Source organism: Parambassis ranga, chromosome 19, assembly GCF_900634625.1.
Source record: "Parambassis ranga chromosome 19, fParRan2.1, whole genome shotgun sequence".
NCBI classification, from domain to species: domain Eukaryota; kingdom Metazoa; phylum Chordata; class Actinopteri; family Ambassidae; genus Parambassis; species Parambassis ranga.
Genome location: NC_041039.1, coordinates 6,595,720 through 6,611,055, shown reverse-complemented (window position 1 = coordinate 6,611,055; position 15,336 = coordinate 6,595,720). Strand labels below are relative to the sequence as shown.

Sequence of the window (15,336 nt, the reverse complement as noted above, 5' to 3'; positions counted from 1 at the left end):
AGAGGACTGACCAGAGTTTATTGAAAATTGAAAAAAAACGTGTCATTATTGAGGTTGGATTTTGGGACTTATGTAGCTGTTGAAGAGTTCCCCGAGGTGGAGTCTGTGGTGCAGCCAGGCAGCACTGACAGCTCTGTTCCACCTGGCTGGAAAGGTCTGAAACCACTAAACATTAATCAGTAGGACATAATACTACACTATATGGTCTTAGGTGTGTCCTAATCTTGTAGAAAGAACCAATCACAGGAGCATGTTGATGGAAGTTCTGTCAGCATCACTGTGTGCTGTATGAGGCCGACATGGACGTCAACCGCGACCACAGGACTGTAATTCTAGTTTTCACAGGGTAACATTAACTTGACTGGACTGGTGTGTTTAATTTGGGAGGAAATAGGACGGTAACCTGTGTAACCTGTAACCAGCAGGACAGAGACACACATAAAGGATGGTTAAATGACAAGTTAATTCATTTCCTGGTCTTTGACCACAGTCAATAATGAGGTGACACACTGCCATCTAATATTTTTATAAATATGTTACAACAAACACTGGATAAACTGAAGCCTGAAAGTGTAAACTATTACTGATCTTTTGACCTTTGAGGGTAAAGACTGGTGCAGTATTAGACATTACCACTGCAGCACCTCCAGTTGTGGCCTTTCTATGTGGCCACACAGCCAGATTATGCCTCAAGACGGCTGATGGACCCTGAGTCTTTCTATGACCTCAGCAAAGACAGATGTAATTTAGATTCAGGAGACATGGTGTGGGTCACTATTCTCCTCATTTTGTTGACACTAAAGAGTCGAGGGTCAGAGAGAGCTAACAAGACACAATCTCTCATGAGTTTCTTCCTTTCTGCGTCTTTGATGAAGTGTGAGTGGAACTGCTGAGGCCTCCTCATTAATCACACAGAGAGCAGAGGAACCATGGGGAGCTGTCCTACATCTCAAACACACACACACACACTTAAAATAACTGGGACCATCATAAATAACAGCACAAACTCTTTTTAAATAAGGCTGAAGCATTACTCAACACTTCACTGTGCTACAATAAGAGAGGAGCCAGTGGAAGCAAGCTGCACTGATTGTTTTATACAGATCTGTCACTTTTTAGGGTCCCCTTGAAACATTACTGTTCTATATGTTTTATTGTTTGCAGTGCACATGTTCTCCGAAGTTGCTGTTCAGTGAACTCTCTCCACCACTGTTCTAATGACCTGGAGTCTATACTGTTATTCAGAGCTTAATCTGACCTTGTTAGATGATGACAGACAAGTATGGAGGGCAAACATGATGCCAGCTGTCAGTGTTCAGAGCATCCAGGCAAGCCACAGTCTACAGCTGCTGTTTCACTGTTTTTTTGTCCTTAAACAGCCTGTGTCTAACCGCTAAATGTCACCTGAGATGAACTAGTTTCTTTTTCTAAAATTGGCTGAGGCTGAGTGAGCAGATATTCAACATGACTAAGTAATGTTGCAGCGTTACATAATGTGTGTATGTGTTAGATAGCTCCACATTAGGTTATATCTAGGCTGGATAAAGGAAATAAAAAGCCCGACCTGCTTTGCAATGCTAACAATGTGCTAAAATGTGGTCACATTAACAGCCACATCCTTTAGATTTACAAGACACTGCAGCTTGGTATGGAATGTAACTCTACTGCAATAAGGTGCATGCCAAACTGAGGTGAAGTCCCACCCCGTTTTGTCCAGTTAGGGGCAGGACGTCACCACTATTACCTGAATGACAGCAAAGAGGAATTAGTACATGAACGACTGATGGGAGACAAACCAGTGCTGAAATAGTATTTTTATTAAATACTTTCAAGATCCAAGATTTGAAGAATAACAAAGCTATGATGAAGACCAACTAACACTCAGACAAACACTTGATAGTCGTCAATTCATGGTTGTATTTCATTGTACATCATGATCATGCAAAAAAACTCCAGCATCCATGTGAAGGCTGGGGGAGAAAGCGCAGCCCAATAGTATATCATTACAACGCAGGGAAAACGCTAACATTGAGGGCCACATACCAAGCTACGGCTCCTGATTCCTTTTTTTTTTCTTTAAATATATTTTAAATTTTGCTGTTTTTTAAATATATATATATATATATATTTTTTCATGTCACCTATTCAACATTCTGGATGGAGGAGATTCATATTTCAAAAGATGCAAATATCATATATTAACACTAGCTCCATCCTTATTCAGGTAGGTACATGGTAGAAATGCGTAACTGAAACATGCATATAACTAGACCTCCCGCTCTGGTTCATGACAGTGTAGGTCACAATAACCTGCAACACCCACACTAACTCACTCTCTCTCTCAACTGAGCAGGCACGATTTAAAACCACCAAGGGTAGATTACATTAATAAATAATTTAAACCTGATCAATCTCTTTAATTCTGTGTTGTCTTTACTTCCTCCCTCGTTTCCCTTTTTTTCCTGTGTGAGAGGGAAGAGTGCAGAACTCCAGCTTGGCAGATCAGCATAATTTACCAAACGACGAAAGCGACGACAACAAAAACAAACTCAGAAACACAGGGACAGAGAAACAACAGAGAGAGTACAAATAAACATCTCAAAAAGTCCCAACACACAGGGAAGGGGGTTTGGAGGTACCGAGGAAGTGGGGGTGTTGGAGAGGGTGTGGAGACGATTAAGCAGCACAGCGAGGGTGGCGTTGAGGTCACACAGCAGCGGTGCAGATATGTTACAAAGCCTAAAAACACCACTGGGTGTGTGTTTGTGTGCATATGATATGAAAAGACGGCTCACAGCATCGTGGGATCAGGTGTTAAGGACACTATTTTATGAAGGTCTTCATATTTATAAACCAGGGGTGAACAGGTCAAACTACTTTTTTTTATCTCCAAAAACAGTCATACGGCCATGGGACTTGAACTGGCAGCCTACACAAGTGCGAATGATCAACAGCTACCAATGTTTGAAGGAAGTATTTTTAAAAGGTGGACAACTGAATGAAGAGAAGAAGGGGTCACAGAGGTCACGGGGTGGTTCCCATGGCCAGATGCACAGGATGAGTGTCTCTTAGATACATGTACATATATTACACTTTTCTACATATATCTATACACACACTGTATTTAAACAGTGATTATAAACAAACCAGGCCCTTGCAGAAAGCTGAGAAATGGGGCATGAGGGAAGGTTAAAGAGGGAGGGGGGGGGGGGGGGGTGATGAACGAGGGAGAGGCAGCGGACAAACATGCAGACGCCTTTTCCCTGACCTACTCTCTCCCTCCACTGCATATAGACGCAACAGAACGTGTTATCACGCACAAGTTAGCTTCAAATTTGCACAATAAAATCTTTAAAAACTCAGCTGCTTAAAAAAAAAAGAAAAAAAAAAAAGAAACGAAAGACTCGAAAACAAAAAAAAAAAAAAAGGAGCCGTGATAGATCAGTCAGGATCAGTCAGAGCAAATTAAAAAAACAAAAAAAAACAAAAAAACAAAAGGCTCTGGTTACTCACAGGAACGCAACATGATCAGGACACTAAAAACACCAACGAAAACTCGGAACCTCGAAATCAGACGACCCGCCCGCCCAAATCCCCACACAACACAACGGTTTCCGTTCTGTCAGAAAAACAAGCACACAAACAAAAACACACAAACACGTAAAAAGCCTAAAGTTCTACACTTTGGTGCTTCATGGTTTTGATATCAAGTTTCTCTCGTCATCAAGTTCTCTGACTGAGGCAACTTGACTACTTTTTCCCTCTTTAATTCAGTCAGGGGGGAAAAAAAATCTCCCTACATCTTAACATCAACATCCAGGCAGTGAGCACTTTCTACCCGGTAATCCCTAAATGTGTCCAAAATCTCAGATGCTTACTTCATCCTCATCTCAGCTCCTCCCTTATTAGATAGTGAATATAAATGCTTGGTTGGGTTTTGGTGGTTTCTGGTACATCTAGTCATAATTTACACAGTATATTCATAACTCATACTCATAAACTGTCACAAGTTCAACTGTAAATCCTCTCCTCCCCCAGGACGTCTCATCTCGCACGGGCAGAAAAAAGATGGCTGCCAGGGGAGGGATAGAGGGCAAAGACGCGCCCTCTAATCAGGCGCCAGATGCATGCATCATCCCATCGGGGGCGGTGTCTTCAGTGTTCAGCCGGCACCCCAGCAGGTCAAAAGAGGGACAGGATTGGTTGGTATCGTGGAGAGGGATGCGATCTCGCCCGGCCGGGCTCCTGGCACTAGCCAATCCACGCAGAGGACGGACCTCTTTAAACACGCTCGCTGAAAAAAACTGCCCCCCAAAACACATACTCCAGTAGACTGGAGGCTCAGGACCACTGAGGGAGGAGAAGAGGAGCAGCATGTAAATACAATGCTTACTTAGACAGTCACAAAACTGGGTTTTTGGCTGAGCCGCAGGCTTACTAGAGTCACACTGACTGCTAGAGGGTTAACTAATGGTGGGAAATTACTCTAACAGAAAAACGATGTTTTTGATATGTGCAACCACTTGAGGGTAGGATAGGTTTTAATAAACATGCCTTAGATGTGTGTGTGTGTGTTACCTGATCACTGTAGTGGTGCAGCAGGCGCTCCTGAGCAGTGGAAGTGAACATTGAGCCACTTGCCATCGCGACGGTGCCACACCCTAGTCTCCTCTGACTGGCTGGAGCGAGGGCGACCCGTGGAGTCCACAAACTGTGTCAGCCGGATGTAGGCAATGCATGCAGCATCCTCGCCGATCAGGTGCACGTGCGGGTTGAGGAGGGTGGTGTGCACAGGCTTGCTGTTCTTACTCAGCACTGAATAAGGAAACGCAACATGTTCACAGTCGTTTCTGGACACCAGAGACACTGATTAACCTTGTTGTAAGAAAACTTACAGTTTTCAAAGTAGAACTTGTGGAAGTCCATTCCCTCCACCAGGTTACCCAGAGCCTCTGGTTCAAACGAGGTGAGTCCAGGATCACAGATCCTCCTGAGAAAAATCACCAAGAGCAGATATAAATCAGCTCTAATGATTTCTGTCCGAGCATGTCCTTCCATTTACACAACATGCAGATGTACTCACGTGTAAGCATCAAAATCTCCATTGTTGATTGCTTCGATCAGCTGCTCTGTTATCTTGATGATCTCTTGTTTACGAGCTGCAGAGTGAGAGAAAGACAAACAGATGGCAGCGGGTGAGAAGACCAGACAACAGATATCTGTCACTGCAGCTCCTGCCTTCCTTCACTCTGTGCAGCTCAGCAATCTTAACGTCGCTGCTGTCTAACGCCTAGCCTCTCACCTTCTGTACGACACAACAGCTGACTGAATGCCATTCTCTGCTGAGTGTGTACGCTGCCAACTACTCCTGCGATGACTGAAGGTTTCATACATAGTGACAACACCAAGATAAATGTTCAATCTATGTGTGTTCATTTAGCAAAGACCCTATTTTGGGTTTATTAACCCTCTGAACCCCATGCAGTTTTCCACTTGTCACATTTTAAGTCACTGCAGAATAGAGTCATGCACCTGTATGGAAACTGCATTTTTACAGCATCTACAAACAGGTCCTTCTATGTATTCTGCACATTAAGTCTGCAGATCAGGCAAATACTCAATGCATTTTAGTCACATTGTTGGTTACAAGTTAGGCAATCACAGCTTCTTAGTTGCACTGAGGAATGCACAGTGCAGAATGTTTCAACTATTAAGATTCAAAAGGGTTAAGTGTGGAAAAAGAAAGCATGACTTTACTATCACTATCAGTGACCAATATTCTGATCCCTAAGAAGTGATCCCTAAGAAGTGGTCCCCCCCCCCCCCCAATACATTCACCAACAACAAATGAAAAACCTTCTTTTGTTCTCTTTGGTATTTTTCATTCTTCTTCCACAAAATTGACAACAACATTCTGACATATCTGCCACACAGCCAGGGTGAGTGGATGGTTAGTCTGTTAGTGCAGATGTGTTCTTACTCTGCTTAGTGTTGCTTTTAGCAGCGACAGTGTTGCTCCCTAGTGGAGCGGCAGGCATGGAGGACTGTGAGAGCTCAGATTCAGGGCAGGAGCTGTTGCCCGTGCTGTTCCATGCCATGCGCTTTACGTCATGCGGTGGAACTGAAACACACAACGAATGGTCAACAAAACAAAAACAGGCGGACGCACATAAGATGACACGCGCACACGGCATGCATACACACAACTTGATGAGGGTTAGTGGTCAGTAGAAACAGAAATAGCATGGGTTGATGACATGAAGATGGGTAACATGAGGACAAGACAGAAGCTGGAAGCAAGATCAGGGCTGCTGTGATGGTGATTTTGTGTGATGAAGTCATTTAATTCCTGGCCCTGCTCACATCTACTCTAGATGCTCATATACATTAACTGCTCTGATATAAACAGCACCAGACAAAGAGAGGATCAAAACCATTGTCATTAACAGCATGTTATGCCTGTGGAAAGGTAGGAGTAGGCAAGAGTACACAGGAAAGAGGTAACGAAGAGAAGGAGACGAGAAGGACAAGAGTGTAGAGGAGTGATGGAGAAAAAGTAGAGAGAAAATGGTGTGCATGGTTTGAGGCAGCGGGGCCTGTCAGACTCTGAGGCCAGCTTAGGACACTCAGCTGCAAGGTAAGCAAGGCTTCCTCCAGCTGGAGCTGTCACATTAGGAGGACAAGGGGATAGATGCAGTGATCACAAAGAAAAACACACACACACAAACACACACACAGATTTTCAGGGTTCCCATGGTGGACTTGATTAAAAAAAATCCACTGTCTTTCCATAATTAGGTCAGAGCTGCTCTGTAACCTGAAAATATACATGCTGTTGCTCTCAAAGGTTTGACTGAAGAACAGTGAAGTTAATGTGCAGAGCTGAGCACGCAAAGTACAAAGAAATATGGAAGGAAACAGCTGTGTGTAAAACAACAGCATCCCTATTAAAAGTTCCATATGAAAGAATATAAAAATCTTTACAGTGCATGTAGGAGTTGTTTTTTTTATTGCCAGAGAGTAATCTTACTTCACATGACATTAATATGCTTGAGTGCCTTTCCTTTCCTTGCTAACATTAACTTAGTAGCTACCTCATATAGCAAACACTGCACTGAGTAGATAGCAGGATCCAATTTATCCAAACTCATGGGACTGATATGGCCAATAATTTGGCTAACTTGTAAGCTAATTCCATTAGCAAGTAATGTCAGAAACACCAGTGCAGCCGTGTATCTAAGTTACACCAAGCTTGTTCATGTGTTCCTTAGCAACATACTTGTTGTATGGATAGCTGCATCCGACTCATCTAAGCTCTAACGATGAGGACCAAATCTGCATATTGACTATAACGATCAGCTCCTGGCACTGTTGACTAGCATTTCAATGAAAGCGGTGTTTAGTTGAGCTAGCTAGAGGGCTAAAATTCTCTTCCAATTTTGCTTATGCCATTACCAGCATGGGTACAAAGCAAATGCACACAACTAATCACAACACATTTTTTGCATAGATGGACCTTGGGTTGGGTGCACTGTCATTACACACGTGAATCGGACCTATTAACAGATAGATGCAGAATACACAATATTGTGACAAAGTATGTATTGGTCCCAAAAATCCATCAGTCAGGCTCCAGCAAAAAATACATGACATTAAACATACAAAAATGAATAATTGTAGTATTCATACGAATGATGCCCTAAATGCTTGGTTGCACACATATGGACAATACTAACTAAAGATGACTTTCTGAGTCTCACATTAGAAGCTTTAGGAGAATGTTACAGTGTCTTGATAACCAGTTGAAGGAACAAAAATCTACAATTTACCAATGTAAAACCAGTGGGAACCCTCAAAAAAGCTTGGTGGATCGGAGGGGTGGGGGGGCTCAAAGATGTGAGACATCATTAACAGTGACTACAGAAAGCCAGGGTGGGAGTGTTAGGTCCTGGGCGGGGGCGACTGTACTGCTTCTGGTTGCCATGGATAAACTTACTGGCAGGTGAGCTTTGAGGTGAGGGCAGAAGTGGGGGCATCTCCTCTGCGGCGCTGCTCTGACTCAGCACCGAACTGTCCGCTAGAACACACACACAAAACGCAGCCAGACACACGATAAATACACACATACATGACAGGCACGCGGTTGAGAGTGTGAGAGAGACGTGCATCACGTCGCATCTCGGCACACCTGCCAGTGACTACAGTCAAATACACACACTTCACTAGATGGGAGACAGAAAGAGAGAGCGGATAAGAAGAGGAAAAGGGGAACAGAACAAACAGTACCTTTCCTACCTTTCATTTCCTCCTCATCGTTAGTGGCGTTGCTCTCTGTTGATCCCTGGGGTGCAGAGCGGAAAGAAATTAAAACAACCAGGATCGGACAGGGCTGAGCGATGTTCTGTGTCCAACCATTAGACAGACAAAAACACTTCTCACCTTGACGCCATCGGGAGGGTTGTGCACCACTGTGCTCTGAGATTCCTGCAGAACAGAGCAGAAGTCATTCTGAGACATTGCTGTGCAGGAACGGTGTGTCTCAACTGGATGCCCCTTAAACTCCTGAACTTTTTTTATCTGTTAAATCTAAGTGCTCATCATTTGGTTGAAATCTATCTGATCACAAACTAATAAAAACACATTTTGCCAATTTTTGAGGTGGCATTGCACTGGCACCTCAATGTGAAGTAAGTGGGAATCAACAATTGCACTGCCTTCCAGGACAGTTGTTTAAATGTATTAAAACCTCAAAACACGCTTGTGCCAAATGAAACAGAAATACACATCAGGACTGAGCCAGGAAAGTACAACTTTTAGTGGTGTTCACCTCAGTTTGTAAAGGAGGACAAACTATCCATTATGTTCTTCACGAGTTTTCTAAAGACCGCTTTACAGTGTATGGTTCTGGCTGACACAATTTGGGTGGCGTGTCTGCTTAACTGCCACTAAATCCAAATGCAAGCAGAGGTGGAGCATGAGTGGAGGTAAGGTCGGCGTGCAGCTGCATAAATGGGCAGCACATATAAAGTAGGATGTTTTAACGTGGGGCTCTATGGAGACTGACTTGCTTTTGGAGACAGCCTCAACAGGCCACTCACAGAACTGCAGTTTTACACACAGGATACATGTGATCTAATGAGTCGCCTGGAAAACAGCATTAGCCATTTTATACACATAAACTTTTTTATAATGAATTCTTGAATACTTCCAATCTCAGTTTCAAATGTACATAAGAAGATTAGGGCCAGTGTAGGAACTGTATTTAAGAGGACCTGCACCACCAGTTGAGAAGCACTATCGAATCAGAATTAATTTACCAACCACAACAACATAAGGTGTAATATTTATAATGCATGCTGCAGTATTAAAGCTTCTTAAAACCACAGTGGTTAAGTATGCCGGCGTGATAAGGATGTCAGTGGGAATGTTAATGATGGCACAATAAACACAGGTTAAAAAAAACATCTAAACACAGTAAAGCTGTTAGGATGGCTACTATAAGATGCTGAAAGGACAAATGGATATGTGGTTAGGCATGGGATTTTAAAGGTTAAAAACACATGCTTAGACTGGATGATTATAGCCATCTAAACAAGGACTCTACAGCTCTCTGTGCTGCCATTTTACAGGCATAATCCTACAAACAAGATCATGCTCCTTAACCCTCAGAACCCCAAAAATCCACCAGTCTGCCAGTCTGCAAACATATGCAAAAAAAATTACTATATAACTCCCACAGACAGATGGAGATATGCAACTCACACTATGTGATTCTTTTGTCATTGTTTCTGTCTTACAAACTGTTATTCTGCAAGACATGTTTGAGTTATCGCTACTTCTAGTCACGATTGTGCCGTTTCCATAGAGGTGCAGCACTGTCCAAAAATGTGACAGTAGCAAAAACAAAACACACCCCAAAACTGGTTGGAGTTCAGAGGGTTAAACAGGTGCATATGTGCTGCCTGAGGTTCACACGGATGTTGAGCAAAAACTTCCCAATAAATGTCTCATGTGTCCAATGAACCTCTAACTCAGGAACATATGTGCACCTCTGTGGGGTAAAATGACCAGAGGGTGGGACGGTTGGTGGACAGGGGCACATTACAGCGCAACACCTCCTGGATGGTAGATGAAGGACGACAAGCAGCGATTGTGGCGATGGAGGATGCGGCACGACGGGCTACTGTGCAACTACGGGGAGGGGGGGGGGGGGTAAGGAGGAGAAGGGGGATTGGAAAGCGGGATCTGACACTGCGGCGGCCTACTGTACCATCTGGGCGTTGGTTGCCATGTTGGTGTCTTTCAGGGCATTGATGGCGCTCACTATACTGTTCTTACTGTTGTTGGTAGAAGGCTGGGATGAGAACGCAAAGTGAACACACACACACACACAACTGCATTAGAATTACACTCCTTTTAGGGAATGGGGCTAATGTTGGTCGAAGCTCCCAGGCTGTTGAGAGCTAACAGGGTAAATGAGAGGGTGAGTGCCACAGAATGGCCTCTAGATCATCCTTTTTACTGCCTCACTAACTCTCTATGCCTCTGCCACTTAACTACACAGAGAGACCCCAGGGGCAGGGAGGAAAGAAAGAGGAAGGAGGAGAGATGCTTAATAGCAGTAGAGACTGATGGATGCTGCTCGGAAAGTGGGCAGCAGGCTAAAAAAAAAATAATAGAACAACTGACTGATGATTACAAAAAAAAAAATTACAAAAAAAGAACAAAAGTTTCTTTGACTGTAGGAATTCTGTAGGAAAGTAAGTGAGGAGGTAAAGTACAATAAACCTGCAGAAACAAACAACTGTTACAGAAGGAAAAATAATTTATATTAGGAGGATAAATTGAGAGGCACAGACAGAACAGACGGTAGAAAAAGGAGGTCAGTTAACGAAGGAGAGAAATGACACAATGTAGAACAAAAGAGGGCAGAGAGGTGACAAGACAACCTTACCTTAGCAGAATCTGACTTCTTGTTGAGTAAACTTTTGCATGCTGTAAAAAAAATAAAAGGTGTTTTTGTTAACAGCAGCCTTCACGCTATTCCACTCTTACAATCTATGATACCTCGGAGCCTTTGCGACAAAAACGTTGCCAGAAAATAACATGCATTTAATGGATTTCCTGGGCATTTTCCCCTTCCCTTCCCCTTGGCTGGACAGGTTGCTGCACTCTGCAAAACCCATTCAGATCATAGTCCATTCATTGCCATCTGGGGATTAAAAGAGAAACCTGAGAGCAAAGTAAACTTCCTCAATCCATTTCCTGTCTGGAAGACCCCAGCAGATCTGGAAAGAGAGTGATGGTCAGACTTAACCTGCCGCCAGGACTGACGGTGATGAGCTAGGTTAATGTAAATCATTGATTTCCTTTAAGGGCTCCGGTCATTTATTTGGTTTTCCTCTCAAGCTCTTAACTCCCTCCCATTTTCTCTACAGGTTCCAAATACGTTGTGTTTCTTACCTTACAATACAAATGGTTGAGGGAATGACCTCTGCCTTAGTGTTTCAATACCAGAGAGCAGAGACAAGGATCATAACATTTACAGCAGCAAACCATATCAAGTGATAACTCATGCTCCCTAATCTTAGCTTAATATGCATCTTCTGTCTTGGCCTGGCCATGCAGCATCCAAATAGGAATATATAAATATAAAAGCAGGAAAGTTTTCATTCCACAACTAGGGAGGGAAAAAGGAGAGCTGTTCTGCTATTCACTTCTAACAACAGCCATCAGGGCGCTAACTGTGATGGGGGCCGCTACGTTCAAATGCTCTCCAAACATGGCATCCCTCTCCTCCAACTTCCAGGGTTACTACATATTTTTAATCTAAAATTAGAATTCAAAACAAGTATCTAAAATTAGAATTTGCTAGATGTGTTTTTCCCATCTGTTAATGTGCATGCTACCTTCTACATGTACAAAATCCCTCACTAACAAGCACAGTAGTGATGGTTTATCCTGCATGTGCAATTAGGTCATTTTTGCCTGTGTGAACAACTGAGCAAGAACCAACAGTTAGTCCTATATGAGACTTGAATGGTAATCATTTACACAAGTGACACTAGAAAATATATGCAATAGTCTGGGAACACAAAATATTTCCGTACTTTTTTCCAAACTAAAGATTACAATAATTAAACTCCATACAGTGTAGGAAACCTGGATGTCAAGTGGCCAAAGGAGAGCATGTGAAGGTGTGTCACCACAATAACATTCTGTCGGTTTGAACCACAACATGCGAAAGGCAGCAAGGCTTTCTAGAAACATTTAGGAAATGTTTCCAAACGTACACGTCAGTCACATTCTGCCATCATGTTATTACAAAAAAGGAAACATCATGAGAAAGCCTCGCCTCAGTCATACTCTACAGAAAAATGCAAGTAGGCAGAAAGAAGTGCTGGGAATCTTTTTTTTTTCCAGTGATGAGTGACATCATCAGGAGGACCAAAAATAAAAAAATAAAGACCTGGATGATTTAAATGGAGGAGAGATGAGGAGTCCAATCAGGAGTCGTGATGATGTCACCCATGATGAAACTTACAAACAGGCAACTTGGTCCAGTCTCAGTGAGGACGCCCGCATTCGGAGGGCTCCAGCTGACGGTCAAACCACCACAAACACCCAAATTCTCAGCGCACCACTCACACACTCTAAGGAGTACCTTCATCCTGCCTGCACAAGCAACACTGTAGAGCAAAGAGGGCTCTCCTGGTCTGAAAGGGTGACAGAGAATCCACTCTGCTCTACAACGTCCGTTTCTAATGTACTCAATCCATGGAGCCACCGTTGGAATCGCCGACCTTCCCCACCCATCTCCACCCAGCAGGATGAGAGCAGAGCCTGATTTTAATACTTTTAAAATCAAAGGAATCTGTCGGTTCTCCTTCTCATTAATTGACTTTGGTTTTTAAAAGTACTAAAACAGAGCTTCAGAGGGAAGGATGAGACGACATCCATCTTTCGTGTCAGTCCAGCCCCCTGCTCAACATCCGCCTGCCCTCCCCTTCCCACCAGACCCAGGTCCGACGATGGCAGCACGCCAACCCAGCTCTTGCCGACCCCCTGCAGTGTCAGTTCCCGCCCCCAGGATACATGCCCCTCCTCATCCCCTGCCCCAGTGTGCCCTGTGCCCATCCTATTGGTGGCGCTGGCCTGGGGGAGAGCACAGGGGCATGAGGGGTCAGCTGGAAGTTGGAATGGAGCAATGTAGCTAATTTGGAAGATGAAATGGGGGGCAGGGGCTTGTAGAAAAGCACCTTGGAGTGCTTGTTGGAATTAATTGTTTACCATTAAATGAGGCTTATGTAGATGAGTATGTGTTAATACCTTACATGAACAAAATGCGTCTGACTTAACATGCATGTGTGTTCAACTGTTGATGAGGATGCTGGGAGAGGCTGCATGCAGGAGTTTTTGAGATGGTAATGAGAGCCCACCCTCCAATATGACTGCTGTGTGTGTGTGTCTATACTGTATGTGTGTGGGGAGGAAGTGGATGGGCGTGTCTCTGGGACGTACCTTCCTGAGCCAGTGAGGCCGTGGAGGAGGCGGCAGCAGCAGAGTTGGTATGCTGCCGGCCCACTATTGAACAGAAATGCTACAGTTGGGAGGGGCTATGCAAATTAGGCATGTCTAAATTCAACGCTATTTCACTCGTGGGCCCAGGACGCTACAGGGTGTGCTGGCTGCAGCCCAGATATCCAACATTTGATAGAAATAGGCTAAAGCAAAGACGTGCACCCCTGTGGATTCCTAGGCCCAGGGTTGAAATCATTAGCCATCGACTGACCAATTACTTAAGAGGCTGAGAACAAGGCTTCAACGAAAACATGTCACTCTCAGCAGCCTGAGATTTAGATTGGTTTTTTTTGTAAAAAAAAAAAATTTTATAAAAAGATTTTATGACACCCCATTTATCCCCCAAACATAAAAATCTAAGCTTCCTCCTCTCAGACATGCAAACGCTCCACGGGCAGCAGAAAACACATTCGCTCGCACACACACAAACACACAGGGAGAGAGACATTAGCACAGACAAGGACGTAACTGACACTCCACATATAATCTGACATAATATCACATTTTAGCCAGGATGCACTCATGATAATCCAACAACACATTTTTTCTACCATAACACCAAAGAGCTTCATGTTCCAGTTTTTAATGTTGTAGGCAAGCACACACAAAACGTATTGTTATTTTGAGGATGAGTGGGAGAGAGTATATATGTGTGTGTGTGTGTGTGTGTGTGGTGTAAAGCAGCGGGGGGTTTAAAGAGGTGCAGAGGACTCTATCCACTCTCCTTCCTCCTCTCCCTCTGCATGTGCTGCGTGGGAGGCTGAGGGCGAAGGGCACACCCACCTGAGAAGTTTCTGGACACCAGCATGGTGGTGAGAATGGCTCCCTGGAGGAGGAGAGAGAGAGAGAATTAAGTGTGTGGAGTGGTTTGCAAGATTTTTATTTCACTTGGAGATGTGAAACACAATTTAAAAGAAGCAAAGGTAATAACTTGACTAAACTCCAGATGTGAGAGAACCCTTGTGAACTTTGACATCTCTGCACATGTCAGCAATTAAGTCATTTTTAATTTTATATTGTAGAAAACTGATCATGGGCAGGAGTCTAGAAATACAAATATTTTCCATACCTCTCAAAACAAAACACATTCTCTTTGCGGTATAATACTCAGCCCTTACAGCAGTTGGAATATTTCAAGTTGACACTTGAATAACAACACAATGACAGAGCAGAGAGGATTATTTACCTTGAGTTTTCTGCGAGCATTGAACTTGCGGAGACATTCGACAGTCTCCTGTCTGTGCATCATGGACGCCACTGTAGAGCGGTGCTGTAGGAGAAGAGATTATGCATTAATCAACATACAATCCATCAGTCAGCATCAGTGCTAATTTGTCATAATATGTATTCCAGAAATTCTGGTAAAAGTGAGTGAGTGAACACTCACGCAGATCCATGGGTGTTTGAGGGCCTGTTCAGCAGTTATTCTCTTGGCTGGGTTGATGGTCAACATCTGATTGATCAGGTTCTTTGCCTCTGGAGTCACAGTGTCCCACTCTGGAGATGGGAACTGAAAGAAAATGGAAAAACAAGCGGGTCAGGAAGCTGGAAGCAACGGGTGGAAAGCACTTTTTTTTATCAGAATCAGAAGCCTTTATTGTCAGTGCATGCCACACAACAACTCAGTAGATGCATTTACACATAAGGAAAATAAATAATTATCTACAGCATGGGGAGTTCAAATTATTTTGAGGGTCCATACATACACACCAAATTCCTCTTTTTGAATTTTGTAAATTTAATAAAGTTTTATGA

At 43.5% G+C, this 15,336-nt stretch overlaps 1 protein-coding gene across 15 annotated transcripts in view; it reads right to left on the bottom strand.

Moving 5' to 3' along the window:
- Nucleotides 1–1,796: 1,796 nt before the first annotated feature.
- The window catches only part of LOC114451971 (calcium/calmodulin-dependent protein kinase type II subunit gamma-like), a 28,769-nt gene continuing 15,229 nt past the window's right edge, over nt 1,797–15,336 (bottom strand). Inside the window, exons 10-23 of one of the 15 annotated variants that reach the window (XM_028430990.1) lie at nt 14,969–15,091; nt 14,768–14,851; nt 14,365–14,407; nt 13,522–13,584; nt 10,955–10,995; nt 10,271–10,354; nt 8,440–8,484; nt 8,287–8,341; nt 7,997–8,077; nt 5,981–6,121; nt 5,084–5,159; nt 4,896–4,990; nt 4,579–4,815; nt 1,797–4,350 (exon numbers count right to left, since the gene is read on the bottom strand). In XM_028430990.1, coding sequence (XP_028286791.1) covers nt 4,583–4,815; nt 4,896–4,990; nt 5,084–5,159; nt 5,981–6,121; nt 7,997–8,077; nt 8,287–8,341; nt 8,440–8,484; nt 10,271–10,354; nt 10,955–10,995; nt 13,522–13,584; nt 14,365–14,407; nt 14,768–14,851; nt 14,969–15,091 — 1,164 coding nt within the window. In that variant the 3' untranslated portion in view covers nt 1,797–4,350; nt 4,579–4,582. The remainder of the gene's footprint in view (nt 4,351–4,578; nt 4,816–4,895; nt 4,991–5,083; nt 5,160–5,980; nt 6,122–7,996; nt 8,078–8,286; nt 8,342–8,439; nt 8,485–10,270; nt 10,355–10,954; nt 10,996–13,521; nt 13,585–14,364; nt 14,408–14,767; nt 14,852–14,968; nt 15,092–15,336) is intronic. The other 14 variants (XM_028430991.1, XM_028430992.1, XM_028430996.1 and 11 more) reach the window with 14 other exon arrangements.